The sequence below is a fragment of the Macaca mulatta genome, chromosome 1, assembly GCF_049350105.2.
Source record: "Macaca mulatta isolate MMU2019108-1 chromosome 1, T2T-MMU8v2.0, whole genome shotgun sequence".
NCBI classification, from domain to species: domain Eukaryota; kingdom Metazoa; phylum Chordata; class Mammalia; order Primates; family Cercopithecidae; genus Macaca; species Macaca mulatta.
The window spans coordinates 212,309,442-212,327,408 of record NC_133406.1 but is presented as its reverse complement, the minus strand read 5'-3'; the positions used below and the strand labels follow the sequence as shown (position 1 = coordinate 212,327,408).

Sequence of the window (17,967 nt, the reverse complement as noted above, 5' to 3'; positions counted from 1 at the left end):
GTCTAGGCTCAGTGCAACCTCTGTCTCCTAGGTTCAAGCGATTCTCCTGCCTCAGCCTCACAAGTAGCTGGGATTACAGGCGTGCCACCACACCCAGCTAATTTTTTGTATTTTTAGTAGAGATGGGGTTTCACCATGTTGTCCAGGCTGGTCTTAAACTCCTGACCTCAGGTGATCCACCTGCCTCCACCTCCCAAAGTGTTGGGATTACAGGCGTGAGCCACCGCGCCCAGCCCTTTTTTTTTTTAAACAGGATGTCCTTTTGCCAGTTCTGACAAAGTTTGGTAAGAGAGACAAACCTATCCATTAAAACCTCCTGTATTACAAGCATGGTCCTTGGAGCCATACTCTCATATTAGCTGTGTGACTTTGGACAAATTACTTAACCTCTCTATTCCTCAGTTTCCTCATCTGTAAAATAGGAATATTGATACACTTATTGCATATGGTTGTTTTTAGGATTAAAAGTGTTCATTGGTGGCCAGGCTCCCAGCAATTTGGGAGGCTGAGGAGGACGGATCACAAGGTCAGGAGATCGAGACCAGCCTGGCTAACATGGTGAAACCCTGTCTCTACTAAAAATACAAAAAATTAGCCAGGCATGGTGGCACACACCTGTAATCCCAGCTACTTAGGAGGCTGAGGCAGGAGAATCGCTTGAACACGGGAAGTAGAGGTTGCAGTGAGCTGAGATCACGTGACTGCACTCCAGCCTGGGCGACAGAGCAAGACTGTCTCAAAAAAAAAAAAAAAAAGTTAATCAGTATGAAGCACTTAAAATAGTCTCTGGCCACATGGGCAGTGTTATGGAAATGTTTGCTTATGTTTATTTTTGTTTCTGTCTTCATTTAAGGAGCCGTGTAAAGCCAGTGGAATATAGTCAGATGTACAGTTACAGCTACAACCAGTATTATCAGCAGTACCAGAACTACTATGCTCAGTGGGGCTATGACCAGAACACAGGCAGCTACAGCTACAGTTACCCCCAGTATGGCTATACCCAGAGCACCATGCAGGTAACCATGATTGGACAAGACTGGTCCCCTTGGGTTGTGTTTCTCCACTAGAAACAGGTGATTCTCTAAGATGGGATTGGTAAGGACAGGGCAGGGGCTTGGGCTTCAGAAAAATAGGGAAAGTTGAAGCAGTCCAGTTCCTCTTGTTAAAATAAGCCATTGTGGGTCGGGCACGGTGACTTACACCTGTAATCCTAGTAGCACTTTGAGAGGCCGAGGCAGGTGGATCACCTGAGGTCAGGAGTTCAAAACCAGCCTGGCCAACATGGTGAAACCCTGTCTCTACCAAAAATACAAAAATTAGCTGAGCATAGTGGCAGGCGCCCATAATCCCAGCTACTCAGGAGGCGGAGGCAGGAGAATCACTTGCCACTGGGATGCAGATGTTGCAGTCAGCCAAGATCACACCACTGCACTCCAGTCTGGGTGACAGAGCTAGACTCCACCTCAAAAAAATTAAAATAAAATAAATAAGCCATTGTGGTCCTGGACCAGGATTTCACCATCCCCCTAACCCACATCTCTGGTCTCTTGGCAGACATATGAAGAAGTTGGAGATGATGCATTGGAAGGTAAGGGTTCATGCGTTCCTTACTCTGTCAGCCATTATCAGGTGACTGCTCTGGCTGGCACTGTGCTCTCAGCTAGAGGGAAGACAAGATAAATTCTGCTCTGGAAGAACTTACATTCTGGTTAGAGAGCCAGATGAATATGTAATTATGGTAAGATGTGTCGAGTGTTACCCAGAGGTGTGAGTGTGGATCCCAGAGAGCCTGGGACAGGCAGCTCCAGGAGAGCCCATCACCCCCTTGACATGTGGCATTCTATCCTGGTAGTATGTGGGCCTCTAACGATAATACTGTTACCTTTTTTTTTTTTTTTTTTTGAGATGGAATTTCACTCTTGTTGCCCAGACTGGAGTGCAATGGCGCGATCTCAGCCCACCGCAACCTCCGCCTCCCAGGGTCAAGCGATTCTCCTGCCTCAGCCTCCCGAGTAGCTGGGATTACAGGCATGCGCCACCATGCCTGACTAATTTTTTTGTAGTTTTAGTAGAGATGGAGTTTCTCCATGTTGGCTTGGCCGGTCTCAAACTCGACCTTAGGTGATCCGCCCACCTCAGCCTCCCAAAGTGCTGGGATTGCAGGCGTAAGCCACTGCACCTGGCCGATAATACTGTTACCTTTTATTTATTTGACTGTTTGTAAAACTCTTTTTTCTTTTATTTTTTTTTCTGTTTTTCAGTATATTTTAAATGACATATTTTCCTGATTTTTAAGTCATAGTCGGCATGGAAAATTTGGAAAATATAGTAAAGTATAATGAAATTGAAAATCTCCTCGTATCCTGCAACATAGTAATAGCCATTATTAATTTTTTCTTTCTTTATTTTATTTTATTTTTTTTTTTGAGACGGAGTCTCGCTCTGTCACCCAGGCTGGAGTGCGGTGGCCGGATCTCAGCTCACTGCAAGCTCCGCCTCCCGGGTTCACGCCATTCTCCTGCCTCAGCCTCCCGAGTAGCTGGGATTATAGGCGCCCGCCACCTCGCCCGGCTAGTTTTTTGTATTTTTTAGTAGAGACGGGGTTTCACCGTGTTAGCCAGGATGGTCTCGATCTCCTGACCTCGTGATCCGCCCGTCTCGGCCTCCCAAAGTGCTGGGATTACAGGCGTGAGCCACCGCGCCCGGCCTCTTTCTTTATTTTTTTTTAAGGCAGAGTCTTGCTCTGTCACCCAGGCTGGAGTGCAGTGGTGCAATCTCGGCTCACTGCAACCTCCACCTCCCGGGTTCAGGTGATTCTCCTGCCTCAGCCTTCCAAGGAGCTGGGATTTCAGCCATATGCCACCATGCCCAGCTAATTTTTGTATTCTTAGTAGAGACAGGGTTTCACCATCTTGGCCAGGCTGGTCTCAAACTCTTGACTTTGTGATTTGCCTGCCTCGGCCTCCCAAAGTGCTGGGATTACAGGCGTGAGCCACTGCCCCCAGCCCATTATTAATTTTTTTTTTTTTTTTTTGAGTTGGGATCTTCGCACCGTCACCCAGGCTGGAGGGTAGTGGCGCAATCTCGGCTCACTGCAAGCTCTGCCTCCTGGGTTCACGCCATTCTCCTGCCTCAGCCTCCCAAGTAGCTGGGGCTACAGGCGACCGCCACCACGCCCAGATAATTTTTTGTATTTTTAGTAGAGATGGGGTTTCACTGTGTTAGCCAGGATGGTCTCGAACTCCTGACCTCGTGATCTACCCGCCTCGGCCTCCCAAAGTGTTGGGATTACAGGCGTTAGCCACTGTGCCCAGCCCTATTAATTTTTTAATTAAAAATATTTAGGCCCAGGCCGGGTGCAGTGGCTCACACCTGTAATCCCAGCACTTTGGGAGGCCAAGGTGGGCAGATCAGGAGGTCAGGAGATCGAGACCATCCTATCTAACCCTAAACGTCTCTACTAAAAATAAAAAAAATTGGCCAGGCGCGGTGGCTCAAGCCTGTAATCCCAGCACTTTGGGAGGCCGAGACGGGCGGATCACAAGGTCAGGAGATCGAGACTATCCTGGCTAACACGGTGAAACCCCATCTCTACTAAAAAATACAAAAAACTAGCCATACAAGGTGGCGGGCGCCTGTAGTCCCAGCTACTCGGGAGGCTGAGGCAGGAGAATGGCGTAAACCCGGGAGGCAGAGCTTGTAGTGAGCTGAGATCCAGCCACTGCACTCAAGCCTAGGCGACAGAGCAAGACTCCGTCTCAAAAAAAAATTAACCAGGCATGGTAGTGGGTGCCTGTAGTCCCAGCTACTCGGGAGGCTAAGGCAGGAGAATGGCGTGAATCCGGGAGGTGGAGCTTACAGTGAGCTGAGATCGCACCACTGCACTCCAGCCTGGGTGACAGAGTGAGACTCCATCTCAGAAAAAAATTTAGGCCTTTTGCAGTGGCTCACACCTGTAATCCCAGCACTTTGGGAGGTCAAGGAGGGTGGATCATGAGGTCAAGAGATCGAGATCATCCTGGCCAACATGGTGAAACCCCATCTCTACTAAAAATACAAAAATTGCCAGGCACGGTGGCTCACCCCTGTACTCCCGGCACTTTGGGAAGCTGCGGCAGGCGGATCACCTAAGATCGGGAGTTCTAGACCTGCGTGGCCAACATGGTGAAATTCTGTCTGCACTAAAAGTACAAAAATTAGCCAGCCATGGTGTTGCACACCTATAATCCCAGCTCCTCGGGAGGTTGAGGCAGGAGAATTGCTTGAACCCGTGAGGTGGAAGTTGCAGTGAGTCGAGATCATACCACTGTACTCCAGCCTGGGCAACAGAGCAAGACTCCGTCTCAAAAAAAAAAAAAAAAAATATATATATATACAAAAATTAGCTGGGCGTGGAGGTGCATGCACAGCTGTAGTCCCAGCTACTCAGGAGGCTGAGGCAGGGGAATCGCTTGAACCCAGGAGGCGGAGGTTGCAGTGAGCTAAGATGGTGTCACTGCACTCCAGCCTGGTGACAGAGCAAGACTCCGTCTCTACAAAAAAAAAAAAAAAATTATTGGGCCAAGTACAGTGGCTCATGCCTATAATTCCAGCACTTTGGGAAGCTGAAGTGGGCAAATCACCTGAAGTCAGGAGTTTGAGACCACCCTGGCTAACACCATGAAACCCAGTCTCTATTAAGAATACAAAATTAGCCAGGCATGGCCAGGCAATGTGGCTCACGCCTGTAATCCCACCGTTTTGGGAGGCCAAGGTGGGCGGATCACAAGGTCAGGAGATTGTGACCATCCTGGCTAACACAGTGAAACCCCGTCTCTACTAAAAATACAAAAAATTAGCCTGGCATGATGGCGGGTGGCTATAGTCCCAGCTACTCAGGAGGCTGAGGCAGGAGAATGGCATGAACCTGGGAGGCTGAGCTTGCATTGAGCAGAGATCGCGCCACTGCACTCCAGCCTGGGCAACAAAGTGAGACTCTCTGAAAACAAAACAAAAAAAAATTAGCCAGGCATGGTGGCTTATGCCTGTAATTCCAGCTCCTTGGGAGGATGAGGCAGGAGACTCGCTTGAACCCGGGAGGTGGGGGTCTCGTTGAGCCACGAATGCTCCATTGCACTCCAGCCTGGGTGACAAGAGTGAAACTCTGTCTCAAAAAAAAAAAATTGTTTACTGGCTAGGCACAGTGGCTAAAGCCTGTAAGGTCTTTGGAATGCCAAAGTGGGTTGGAGGATGGCTTGAGCCTAGAACTTGGAGACAAGCCTGGGCAACATAGCGAGACCCCGTCTCTTTTTTGGGGGGAGACAGAGTCTTGCTCTGTCACCCAGGCTGGAGTACAGTGGCACAGTCTCCAATCTCAGCTCACTGCAACCTCCACCTCCCAGGTTGAAGTGATTCTCCTGTCTCAGTCTCCTGAGTAGCTGGGATTACAGGCATGCACCACCACGCCTGTCTAATTTTTGTATTTTTAGTAGAGATGGGGTTTCAACATGTTGGCCAGGCTGGTCTTGAACTCCTGACCTCAGGTGATCCTCCTGCCTCACAAATTGCTTTGATTACAGGCATGAGCCACCTGCCCAGCCTAGTATTTATAATTTTTACTGAGTTTCACAGAAGAAAAAGGAAAGTAAAACTGAAAGCCAAGCATAGTGGCACACGCCTGTGGTTCCAGCTACTTGGGGGAGGCTGAGGCAGGAGGATTGCTTGAGCCCAGGAGGTTGAGGCTTCAGTGAGCTGTGACTACAGTTGTGCCCCACCATGCCTGGCTGTTTTTTTCTATTTTTTTGTAGAGGCAGGGTTTCACCATGTTGCCCAGGCTGGTCTTGAACTCCTGGTTTCAAGTGATCTGCCCACCTCGGCCTTCCAAAGTGCTGGGATTATAGGCATGGGCCACTGCACCTGGCCAAAACTTTTTTTGAGGTACAAAAAGACTCAAAGTTTGAAATCTATTTTGAGGATTATTCTTCAAGAGAAAGTCATAGGGGAAATGTTTTCTGTCAAGAAAATGTTCGTTAAAGGAAACAGGTCCCTTTTAGGGCATGAACAAGCTTGTCTAGTTCTAAAGCACTTTCTTGTGTCCTCTCATGTGATGCCAACTGTAGTGACCTTGTGGGGTGGGCTGGGAAGGACATAGGAGCTCCACTTCACAGATGGGGAACTAGTGGCCCAGAAAGCCCAAGTGATCTGCTGAGGGACAGTCTGGTCTTTTTATACTCAAGTCTCTAGTTGTTTCCTCCTGGGAGACACTGCCTTCTTTCTAGAGATAAGTAGCCTCATTATAATATCCATATATAAGTCCTTAGAATTTTCCAATCTCTTTTTCATCCTTTCTTTTTCTTGAGATGGAGTCTCACTGTGTCACCAGGCTGGAGAGTAGTGGCACAATCTCGACCCACTGCAACCTCCACCTCGCAGGTTCAGGTGATTCCCCTGCCTCATCCTCCTGAATTGCTGGGACTACAGGTGCGCCCCACCACGCCCACCTAATTTTTGTATTTTTAGTAGAGACGGGGTTTCACCATGTTGGCCAGGATAGTCTCGATGTTTTGACCTCGTGATCACCCACCTCTGCCTCCCAGTGCTGGGATTACAGGTGCGAACCATCGTGCCAGACCCTTTTTTTTTTTTTTTTTTTTGAGACAGAGTTTTGTCCTTATTGCCCAGGCTGGAGTGCAATGGCACAATCTCAGCTCGCTGCAATCTCCGCCTCCTGGGTTCAAGCAATTCTCCTGCCTCAGCCTCCCAAGTAGCTGGGATTATAGGCATGTGCCACCATGCCCAGCTAATTTTGTATTTTTAGTAGAGACGGAGTTTCACCATGTTGGTCAGGCTGGTCTTGAACTCCTGACCTCAAGCAATCCACCCGCCTCGGCCTCCCAAAGTGCTGGGATTACAGGCGTGAGCCACCATGCCTGGCCTATATAGCCAATGTATTTTATGCCATGCACTGCTACCTCTCAGCTATCAGGATGGATACATGCCATTCCATTTCCCATTAGACAGAAAATAATACTGAGGCAAAAACAGTTATCAGTAATAGTAGCTAATAGATATTGAGGCTTTATGTGCAAGTCACTGTTCTAAGTACTTTACATATATTAAGTCATTTAATCTTCAGAACAATCTAGAAGTAAATACCACAGTTATCCTGGTCTTGTAGACTAGAAAGCTGACATAAAGAAGTTAGTTCTTACTCAAGATCAACGTAGCTTTGGGAATCTGAGGCGGGAGGATCTCTTGAGCCCCAGAGTTCGAGACCAGCCTGGGCAACACAGTGAGACCCCATCTCTACAAAAAGTACAAAAAATGACCTGGCATGGTAGCACACACCTGTAGTCCCAGCTATTCAGGAGGCTGAGGTGGCAGGATCCCTTGAGCCCCAGGAGTTGAGAGGTTGAGACTGCAGTGAGCAGTGTTTACAAGGCTGCACATGCCTGGGCGACAGAGCAACCCTGCATCCCCCCAAAAATACAAAAACAAAAAGCTCAACATAGTTGCAAAGTGCAACATAGCAGCAGGAGGTGGAGGGGCGCTTAGAATCCCTGCAGTCCACTCTCTCCCTGGACTTTATGCTCTACCACTGCATTATTAAAGACTCCCATTGAACTTAATAACTGCCCAGTCAGGAGGGCACAGACTGGATTGTTACCCTTCTTCATCTACCCCTTGGCTTCAATAGGCTGTCTTCCAGGCTCTGTCTTCAGAGTGAGGCAGAATGTTTTATTGTTTGTGTACCCATCGACTTGAGCCACACACAAATGCCTGCCCTTGACTAACCCCTTCACTGATCTGTTCCCGTAAGCTGTTATCTGCACTGAATGTAGTCACCAGGCGGGACATGGTCTGCCTTTTTACAGTTGCTATCTGGAGCCTCTATAAATGCTTGGAGCTTAAATCTTACAATTTTTTTTTTTGAGACGGAGTCTCACTCTTATTGCCCAGGCTGGAGTGCAATGACGTGATCTCAGCTCACTGCAACCTCCACCTCCTGGGTTCAAGCGATTCTTCTGCCTCAGCCTCCCAAGTAGCTGGGATTACAGGCATGCGCCACCATGCCCAGCTAATTTTCTATTTCTATTTTTCTAACCCCATAAAGATGGGGTTTCTATGTTGGTCAGGCTGGTCTTGAACTTCCGACCTCAGGTGGTCCGCCCACCTTGGCCTCCCAAAGTGCTGGGATTACAGGCATGAGCCACCGTACCTGGCTTTTTTTTTTTTTTTTGAGATGGAGTCTTTGCTCTGTCGCCAGGCTGGAGTGCAGTGGCGCCATCTCTGTTCACTGCAACCTCTGCCTCCCGTGTTCAAGTGATTCTCCTGCCTCAGCCTCCCGAGTAGCTGGGACTACAGGCATGCACCACCATACCTGGCTAATTTTTTGTATTTGAGTAGAGATGGGGTTTCACCATGTTGGTCAGGATGGTCTTGATCTCCTGACCTTGTGATCCCCTGCCTCAGCCTCCCAAAGTGCTGGGATTACAGGCATGAGCCACAGTGCCCAGCTCAACCTCCTAGGTTTAAGTGATCTTCCTGCCTCAGCCTCCCTAGTAGCTGGCACTAGAGACACAGGTCACCATGCCCAGCTAATTTTTTTTTTTTGAGAGGAGTATTTTTTTGTTTTTGAGACAGCGTCTTGCTCTGTCTCCCAGGCTGGAGTGCAATGGCATGATCTCAGCTCACTGCAACCTCTGCCTCTTGGGTTCAAGCGATTCTCCTGCCTCAGCCTCCCGAGTAGCTGGGACTACAGGTGCCTGCCACCACGTCCAGCTAATTTATATATATATATATATATATATTTTTTTTTTTTTTTGAGACTGAGTCTTGCTCTGTCACCCAGGCTGGAGTGCAGTGGCCGGATCTCAGCTCACTGCAAGCTCCGCCTCCCGGGTTTAGGCCATTCTCCTGCCTCAGCCTCCCGAGTAGCTGGGACTACAGGCGCCCGCCACCTCGCCCGGCTAGTTTTTTGTATTTTTTAGTAGAGACGGGGTTTCACCGTGTTAGCCGGGATCGTCTCTCGATCTCCTGACCTCGTGATCCGCCCATCTCGGCCTCCCAAAGTGCTGGGATTACAGGTTTGAGCCACCGCGCCCGGCCAATTTTTATATTTTTAATAGAGACGGGGTTTCACCATGTTGGCCAGGATGGCCTCGATCTCTTGACCTTGTGATCCGCCTGCCTCGGCCTCCCAAAGTGCTGGGATTACAGGTGTGAGCCACTGTGCCCCGCCGAGATGATGATGCTCTGGACTTAATAACTTTGATCAGACCTTCAAAACCCAAATTTGAAGTGAGGAGCAGACCTCTAGAATATCTAGGATACATGATGGCTGGAGACACATGTGTAGCTTTTAATAGATGTAGGCTAACAGCTGCCATTTTTCCATCCTCTAAATACGTAATCCTATTCTCATTTTCCCCAGAACCCTGCAAGGCAGTGGTTTCACTTCCTAAAAGAAACTGGCAGGATAGGGACCTTACCATAGATCAGAGTTCTGGGAGAAGGGAACTGAACCAGATCCCTTGCAGCTGTCCCTATACTTCCCTGACCCGATCCTTGCTTTCTTTCTAGACCCCATGCCACAGCTGGATGTGACTGAGGCCAACAAAGAGTTCATGGAACAGAGTGAGGAGCTGTATGATGCTCTGATGGACTGTCACTGGCAGCCCCTGGACACAGTGTCTTCAGAGATCCCTGCCATGATGTAGCCAGGCCAAAGGACAAGCCAGGCTGCACTATGTGAGGGAGATTAGAGACTCCTTTTAAAAAAAAAAAGAAATGTGAAACCTTTTTGGAAATATGATTTGTAAGATTTTAATGACTTTCTGGAGATCATGAGTATTTCTACAACACTGCTGCATTCATTTGACCGTTTGAGTTTGAAGACCATGGGAACAACTTTTAAACAAGGTTCAAATTGCTTTCCTTCACAGGAATCCTTTGTCCAGGCAGTTATCCACTCCTGGACACAGGATAGTTTGGGGTTACCCGAAACTGGGATGAGCAGCTTGGGATGATCCACACACTAAAGCCTGGGTTATCGGCTTCTCAGTTATGTAAATCAAGGCTCTCTGGAGTATTTATAGTACCTGCTGTTCTAACTTTAGAGTCAGCTAGGTAGGGCACTGTAGCAGGGGCGGAGCACACCCCTAGGAGGTAGGATGTGGTGGGGTGATAGAGCAGGCCAGTTGGCCTAAGAATGCTCACAAGAATGGGTTTCATCTTATTTTCATCTTTTTTTGTATATTCAGTATCTGCATATACAAGGCCTGGCTGGATCACTTTAGGATCAATATGGGAGATAAGCCGCTCAGAAAGTTAAAATATGGGAGAAGGCAGCTCCTCCATGTGAACTTTGGAGAATGGGGAAGCACCCATACTTGCTGGCCCCTCTGGGGCTTATGATAAAAGCTGTATCTGATTCTAGTTTTGTGCTAGAGCAATTTTGGGGGCTTACTGCTTGAGGCAAAGCATTCATTGTAGATCACAAAAAAAATCTCCAAAGGGCTGGGCATGGTGGCTCACTTTGGGAGGTGGATTGCTTCAGCTCAGGAAGAGACCAGATTTGTAGAGACCAAAAAAATACAAACACAAATATACTTTTATCAGTCTTTATTAATCTTCAATTGATCTACACCTAGAGCATGCTGTTGTTTCTACCTAAAATGACCGGGGTCTTGCCTTTTGCTTCCCGTAGAGATTCTCCTGCAAAGGAAGTATAAGCCATTGTGTTAGAAATTCCCAGATTTCCCCCACACCCAGGCATTTTCCTAGGAGCTGGTCTCAGTCCCATATCCGCATTTCTCATCCATGGATGTCCACTCAGATTGTTTCATCCTGGACCAGTCATTCTAAATAGTGTGTGCTACATGGAACCCCTTGAAGTCCTACCAAAGAATGCATCATGAGCTCCAGCCACCACTGAACATTTGCGGCTACCAGGCCTTGTGGCCCACGGTGCCCTCTGCTGCCTTCAACTTCCAGCAATATGTGGTCTTGCAGGGTGGGCAAATCATGTTCTAAGCACCTTTGCCCTCTGGTAATGAACAGCTAACAAACAGGGCACACGAGGAAGGCCAAATGTAAATGGAAGGCCAAATGTAAATGTTACTGAAATGCCTGTAATCCCAGCACTTTGGTAGGCCAAGGCAGGCAGATCACTTGGGGTCAGGAGTTCAAGACTGCCCTGGGCAACATGGCAAAACCCTGTCTCTACTTAAAATACAAAAATTAGCCGGGCATAGTGGTGCATGCTTATAGTCCCAGCTACTCAGGAGTCTGAGGCAGAAGAATCACTTGAACCTGGGAGACGGAGTTTGCAATAAGCCAAGATCGTGCCACTGCACTCCAGCCTGGGTGACAGAAAGACCCTGTCTTAAAAAAAAAAAAATTTGACACAGACCTAAGTAACCTTATAGTTCTATTAGGCTGACTACTTAGGACAGGATCCCCGAAAACTGAGCACTACCTGCAGCTACACGCTGACAGAGCTTCGGGTGGTCACTAACTTACCCAACTCCATAGGTCCATAGTCACACGAGGACAGCTTTGCATGTAACATGAATCTAAAAGAAAATAACACCTTAATTAAGAGGCAAGAAAGCTATGACAGATCCCTCCCAAATGCTATTACTATACCAACCTCCAGAGCTTCATACACATCCTTCCCTTAGCCTATATTTCATTTTACAATTTCAGAGATCCAACCATCTCTGAACCTGTCTGAAACTAGCCCACATGCCATATACCAGATTACAACATTCAGGCCAGCTTCACTATTACTTTTCCTCCTTTTACGACCACCAAGACCGGTGTTCAGATCCGATGGGAAAGGGAACAGGAGGATTAAGCTGTGTTCCACATCAACTTTACCTTAAAGCACAGCTCCAGAAACAAGCTCACCTCCTCAGGATCACACACGGCCAGGAAACTTGGGGCAACCTGCAGAACAAAAAGCTTAGTGTGAAAGCTAAACTGGCCAAGAGTGGTGGTTCATGCCTGTAATCCCAGCACTTTGGGAGGGGAGGCCAAGGGGGCGAATCACCTGAGGTCAGGAGTTCAAGACCAATCTAGCCAACACGGTGAAACCCATCTATACTAAAAATACAAGAAAATTAGCTGGGTGTGATGGCGGGCACCTGTAATCCCAGATACTCGGAAGGCTGAGGCAGGAGAATCACTTGAACCCAGGAGGTAGAGGTTGCCGTGAGCCAAGATCGTGCCACTGCACTCCAGCCTGGGTGACAGAGCGAGACTCCGCCTCAAAAAAAAAAAAAAACACCCATCTACATTGGAAGTTGACACGTGGAAGGCTTCCAGCCCTGGTCCTGAAACATTATAGGAAAGCTGAGTGGCAGCTTGCAGGTATTGTACTGACCTGCGCTGTCAAAGTCTTTCCAGGTTGCTCTTGCATGCAGTTGGAGATCCCATGGCTACCACCAGCCACAGCCCTTGGAAACATGCTGTTCTGTCCCACCAGGGAGCCCCCAGTCAGTCTCCAAAAGAAACCTACCAGGTCCCCTGCATTTCATCACTGATGTGACCCCGGGAGTCCTCGATCACCAGACAGATCACCTTCTGTCATCTCAGAGTCTTCATCTGGACAGCAAAATGAGAACTGTCAAGAACAATTTTATTGGTCCCATCATTTGGTTCTCAGAACGATACAAATCTAACCAGCCTTTGGTCCGAATACTGATGCTATCAGTTAAGCTGTCACATCCCAGCTGGATTTTCCCAGTACGGGAATCTTATGCTGGTTAACTGTACATGCAAACCCCCAACCGTTCTGCTGGTCTGTGGAGACAGGCCCATTTTGATAAAGGTCTCTGGCTACAGCTGAAAGATAGCAAGTATAATGGAACTGTATTTTCCCAAAATGTTGCAGATCAGTTACAACAAACAGAACGGCGACCGTCAAGGAAAACTGTCACTCTGGGCTCCTTTTTGACCACAGCAGCTATGCGGAAGCAGCTGCAGCTTCGATAAGGGCCAAGGGGCAATTCAGATCCCAGGGCAGCCACCTAAAGCCTCACCTGTCCATCATTACTACCTGCTGAAGTGCGCCGGAATCTGTTGACTAAATCAGTCATCCTGTAGCCCCACTGCCCACGCTGTGCCAATATTTGGTGTGCTTTTTCTCAATCTTGATGGGATCTTTTTATCCGCCTATTACAGATAAGAGGTTTAGACCGATTAAGTTACTTGCTGAAGGTCGCTTAGTCACTTAGCGAGGCTGAAAGCAACAAGCCGGGATGCACACAAGGGTCTGAATGCCTAAAACCCGTCCTTCTGAAAAGCGTGTCCACGAGGGCGACCTCCAGAGGCCTCGCGCGCAGTCACTAGTCCCAAAATCACCTAGCTGGTAACTGTCATAGATTCAACTGGAGGCCATCCTGACACCAGCATGCGGCCTCCCCCAAATTAAGACACTTCAGGCCCAGGGCTTCATCCCCGAATCCCCCAGGAGACCGGTCCCAAAACCCCTTCCGTAAACCCAGCCGCCTGCCGGCAACACTCACCTGTCAGCCCAGAGCGCAGAGTTGCGCAGGCCGAAGCGAGAGAAGGGCGCGGCCCCAGCGGGATCCGACCCCTCTCAAGACCGAGGGTCCCTTCTGGAGCTCGGGCCCACTGGGAAGGAAGGTCCGACTCCTCCGTGCCACGTTCACCACCATATCGAGGCCTTGGGAGAAAGCCCCGGCGAGTGCGGGCTGGTAGCAGCAACTAGCGGGTTATGGCTTGCAGGGAGGTAAGAAGACCCTTAAATATGGTGAACCCGCAACAAGGTTGCGGCGGGGAAAAAGGGCGCTGCAGCTGCGTGCAAGAGCTTATATAGGCTGCCCCTCGCGGCCACGCCCGACAGTCGGCCGCGCGCGTGGCGCACAGCTGCTTGGGAATTGTAGTTTGCTCGCCCCTGCGTTGTCCGCGCGTCACCTCCCCAGCCCTACGCGCGTTTCCATCCCCAGCCCGCGGAGCGCGAACCGCCGGAGGCTTTCCTCCGAGCGGGAAGAAGCGCCTTCACCTTTCAGTGCTCGGCACTGGGCCCACGCAGGAAGCCGACCCGCCTTGGCCTCTGGAGTTGTCTCCGGGATATCTTTCAAAGTCTGGAAATGAACCCCGTGTGCTGGGAAAGGGCTCGGGCTCTGCTCAGAGTTCTGTGGGAGTGCGAGCGAGCAGCTCCTGAATGGGTTTCGGGGAGGGGGTCATACTCCCCGAAAGGCAATTTCTATATTCAAGGCTTGTCTCTTTCACAAATATATAATTTTACTGAGCGCGTGCTATTTAAACTGTGCCTGATTATCTGATCTAGTTTTCATAAAAACCCTGTGTATGCTCTGACAAATAAGGAAACTTGGCCGGGCGCAGTGGCTCATGCCTGTAATCCCAGCACTTTGGGAGGCCGAGGTGGGCGGATCACAAGGTCAGGAGTTTGAGACCAGCCTGGCCAACATTGTGAAACCCCGTCTCTACTAAAAATACAAAAATTAGCCGGGCGTGATCGTGCGCGCCTGTAATACCAGCTACTCAGGAGGCTGAGGCAGGAGAATCGCTTGAACTTGGGAGGCGGAGGTTGCAGTGAGCCGAGATCATGCCACTGCACTCCAGCCTGGGTGACAGAGCGAGACTCTGTCTCAAAAATATAAATAAATAAATACATAAAAATAAGGAAACTTAGGAATGGATCACACAGCTATTGCAAGCGAGGAGAGGACTGGAATTTGGAGCCCACCCCAGGCACCACACATAGCGCAATGTTTTGTGCATGGAATGAATAAGCCTCAGTATGAAAACTTAGTGGTGATTGCCGAGAATTAAACACCCATCCTGTGCCTAATCTATTACTTTTTATTTTATTTTTATTTTTTTGAGACAGAGTCTTGCTCTGTTGCCCAGGCTGGAGTGCAGTGGCGCAATCTCGGCTCACTGCAAGCTCCGCCTCCCGGGTTCACGCCATTCTCCTGCCTCAGCCTCCCGAGTAGCTGGGACTACAGGCGCCCGCCACTACGCCCGGCTAGTTTTTTTGTATTTTTAGTAGAAACGGGGTTTCACCGTGTTAGCCAGGATGGTCTCGATCTCCTGACCTCGTGATCCGCCCGTCTCGGCCTCCCAAAGTGCTGGGATTACAGGAGTGAGTCACCGCGCTCCGCTTAATTTTTATTCTTACATACACTTTTTTCTTTGAGACAGGGTCTTGTTCTGTTGCCCAGGCTGGAATGCAGTGGCCTGATCAAGGCTCATTGCAGCCTCGACCAACTGGGCTCAAGCAATTCTCCCACCCCAGCCTCCCAGGTAGATGGGACTACAGGTGCAGGCCAACTTTCCTTGCTTACACTTTAAAAAGTAGGTACTACTTTAGCAGGTCGTGGGTGGGCATGCCCTGTGGTCCTGGACTCCTCTCTTTCTCTAACATCAGGTGTCCAAGCCATCAGCAACTCCTGTGTGCTCTACCTTTAAAATGTATCAATAATCTGTTTCTTACCCCTTCCACTGATATTACCCTAATCCTTGACCCAGATGATAGCAATAGTCTCCTATCTCCCAGATCCTGCTGTTGCTCCCGACAGTCTGGTCTCCACTTGTCAGCCAGCCTGCTAAAAGTTTTTAATTTTTACGAAGTCTAATATGCCAGTTTTTTCTTTTGTAGTTTATGCTCTAAAAGCTTAATAATTAGGCCAGGCATGGTGGCTCACACCTGTAATTCCAGCACTTTGGGAGGCCAAGGGGGGGTGGATGACCTGAGGTCAGGAGTTCAAGTCCAGCCTAGCCAACATGATGAAAACCCGTCTCTACTAAAAATACAAAAAATAGCTGGTCATGGTGGCGGGCGCCTGTAATCCCAGCTACTTGGGAGGCTGGGGCAGGAGAATCATTTGAACCCAGGAAGCGGAGGTTCGAAGTGAGCCAAGATGGAGCCATTACACTCCAGCCTGGGCGACAAGAGCGAGACACCGTCTCAAAAAAAAAAAATTAAAATTAAAATTATTAAACTTTTTGTTTTTTTTTGAGATGAAGTCTTGCTTTGTTGCCCAGGCTTGTGCAGTTTATTATGTGTCAATTATTCCTCAATAAAGCTGTCAAAAAACCAGAAGACTCCAGGCGCGTGCCATCACGCCCAGCTAATTTTTATATTTTTAGTAGACACGGGGTTTCACCATGTTGGCCAGGATGGTTGTGACCTCCTGATCCACCCACCTCAGCCTCCCAAAGCGCTGGGATTACAGGCCTGAGCCACGGCGCCCGGCGCAACCCAGATCTGTTCTAATGCAAATGCAGATAACCTTAACTGCTGTGTCACACCGCTCCTCCAGAACTACCCTGAGGTAGGTACCATGATTTGCCTGATTTAGCAGAAGAGGAAGCAGGGATTAGGGAAAGGAAATAACTTACCCCAGGTTATACAGTGAATCTGTGGCAGAGGTCAGCTGACATCTGGATTTAACTGCAGTCAGAGGCAGACACATGATCCCAGCCCACAGTAGGAGCAGGGAGAGGGAGGAAGTTCAAGAAGCCAGATGCTGACAGTGCATTGCCCACGTGGGCTGACCGGAAAGTCCTCAGGGAGAGCTGGGGTCAGACTGCATTTCCAGCTGCTTCATGCCTCTCTAGAGTCTCCTTTCTCCTTGACCTTCCCAGATCCCGCTTATCCTTGGAGACCCAGCTTCAACATCAGCTGGGATGGGCTTCTCTGACCCTTTGGCTTCCTAAGTCCAGCTCCATCATGGTGTTTGACTGAATGAATGGATGGGTGAATGAACAGCACTTATCCACTTTCATTAATTCATCTAGCTATAAATATTTACTGAGCTTATTATTATTATTGTTATTTGAGACAGAGTCTCGCTCTGTCACCCAGGCTAGAGTGCAGTGATGCGATCTTGGCTCACTGCAAGCTCCACCTCCCGGGTTCAAGCGATTCTCCTGCCTCAGCCTCCCAAGTAGATGGGATTATAGGCACGTGCCACCATGCCCGGCTAATTTTTGTATTTTTAGTAAAAACAGAGTTTCACCATGTTGGCCAGACTGGTCTTGAACCCCTGACCTGAAGTGATCCACCCGCCTTAGCCTCCAAAAGTGCTGGGATTACAGATGTGAGCCACTGCGCCTTGAGTTTCTACTTTATGCCAAGCGCTGAGTTAGGCCCTGAGGATATAATCATCACCCCTGCCCTCAAGGAGCCTGCAGCCTAGGAGAGAGACTGACATTAGAGGTGGTCAGAAATACATGTGGGCCGGACATGGTGGTTCACACATATAATCCCAGCGCTTTGGGAGATGGAGGCGGGCAGATCACTTGAAGTCAGGAGTTCAAGACCACCTTGACTAACATGGTGAAACCCTGTCTCTACTAAAAATACAAAAATTAGCTGGGCGTTGTGCCTGTAATCCCAGCTACTTGGGGGGCTGAGTTGGGAGGATAGCTTGGACCCAGGAGGTAGAGGTTGCAGTGAGCTGAGATCCTGCCACTGCACTCTAGCCTGGGCAACAGAGTGAGGCTCCATCTAAAAATAAATAAATAAAGAAATAAAAGACTAGAGAGACTAGAGTTGTCTGGAGCAACTGGACCTCCAGCCTCAGTGCCCTGGGTTTCCAGAATGCCAGCCTGGAAAGGGTGGAGTAAACTTTGGAGGCTCGTGTGCTGCCTCACCCTAGCCCCTCACCCAAACAAAACTCAACCAGTGTCTTAGTGCTCGTGGGACCTGCTTTGTCCCCTTTTGTGGTATCAAATGGGTGACGAAGGATGAGACAAACCTGGATGTGAGTCCCAACTCCGCTGTGTGACCTGGGACAAGCCGTGCCTCTGAGCCTCAGTCTTCTCAGCACTAAGAGGGGCACTCCCATGGCCCTATCAAAGGGTTGCTGTCCACAAAACATGAACTGACCTTTGGCCTCATACATATTAGCTGTCAAATCCACAGGCCAACTGCACTCCCTTTAGAATTGCAGTTGTCTGTGTCTGTCCTGCCTCCTCAACCAGACT

The 17,967-nt window shown here is 49.0% G+C and overlaps 1 protein-coding gene, 1 long non-coding RNA gene and 4 other non-coding genes across 13 annotated transcripts in view; 1 reads left to right on the top strand and 5 right to left on the bottom strand.

The window, feature by feature from the left end:
• Positions 1-9,842, top strand: part of TRNAU1AP (tRNA selenocysteine 1 associated protein 1) — a 28,790-nt gene extending 18,948 nt beyond the window's left edge. For 3 of the 5 annotated variants that reach the window (XM_015133061.3, XM_015133057.3, XM_028837172.2), the window contains 3 exons: positions 854-1,016; positions 1,555-1,588; positions 9,562-9,842. In XM_015133061.3, coding sequence (XP_014988547.1) covers positions 854-1,016; positions 1,555-1,588; positions 9,562-9,698 — 334 coding nt within the window. In that variant the 3' untranslated portion in view covers positions 9,699-9,842. Of the gene's footprint in view, positions 1-853; positions 1,017-1,554; positions 1,982-3,816; positions 4,345-9,198 lie in introns of those variants that run through there. The other 2 variants (XR_013404850.1, XR_013404851.1) reach the window with 2 other exon arrangements.
• A 745-nt stretch (positions 9,843-10,587) lies between these two features.
• LOC106997292 (uncharacterized) lies at positions 10,588-13,793 on the bottom strand. Of its 4 annotated transcripts, none has more exons than XR_001443447.3 (6): positions 13,512-13,793; positions 13,026-13,158; positions 12,503-12,607; positions 11,863-11,931; positions 11,503-11,555; positions 10,588-10,695 (listed from the first exon to the last, which is right to left on the bottom strand). It is a non-coding gene; the product is annotated as an uncharacterized LOC106997292 (long non-coding RNA). The 4 variants fall into 4 exon arrangements; XR_001443446.3 differs by having other exon boundaries at positions 12,503-12,588; XR_001443450.3 differs by having other exon boundaries at positions 13,043-13,158.
• On the bottom strand, positions 10,766-10,837 carry LOC114675204 (small nucleolar RNA SNORD99). The gene has a single exon (XR_003726300.1). It is a non-coding gene; the product is annotated as a small nucleolar RNA SNORD99 (small nucleolar RNA).
• On the bottom strand, positions 11,707-11,836 carry LOC114675106 (small nucleolar RNA SNORA61). Its single transcript, XR_003726204.1, has one exon. It is a non-coding gene; the product is annotated as a small nucleolar RNA SNORA61 (small nucleolar RNA).
• LOC114675097 (small nucleolar RNA SNORA44) lies at positions 12,324-12,455 on the bottom strand. Its single transcript, XR_003726194.1, has one exon. It is a non-coding gene; the product is annotated as a small nucleolar RNA SNORA44 (small nucleolar RNA).
• LOC114675061 (small nucleolar RNA SNORA16B/SNORA16A family) lies at positions 12,852-12,986 on the bottom strand. Its single transcript, XR_003726156.1, has one exon. It is a non-coding gene; the product is annotated as a small nucleolar RNA SNORA16B/SNORA16A family (small nucleolar RNA).
• Positions 13,794-17,967: the final 4,174 nt, after the last annotated feature.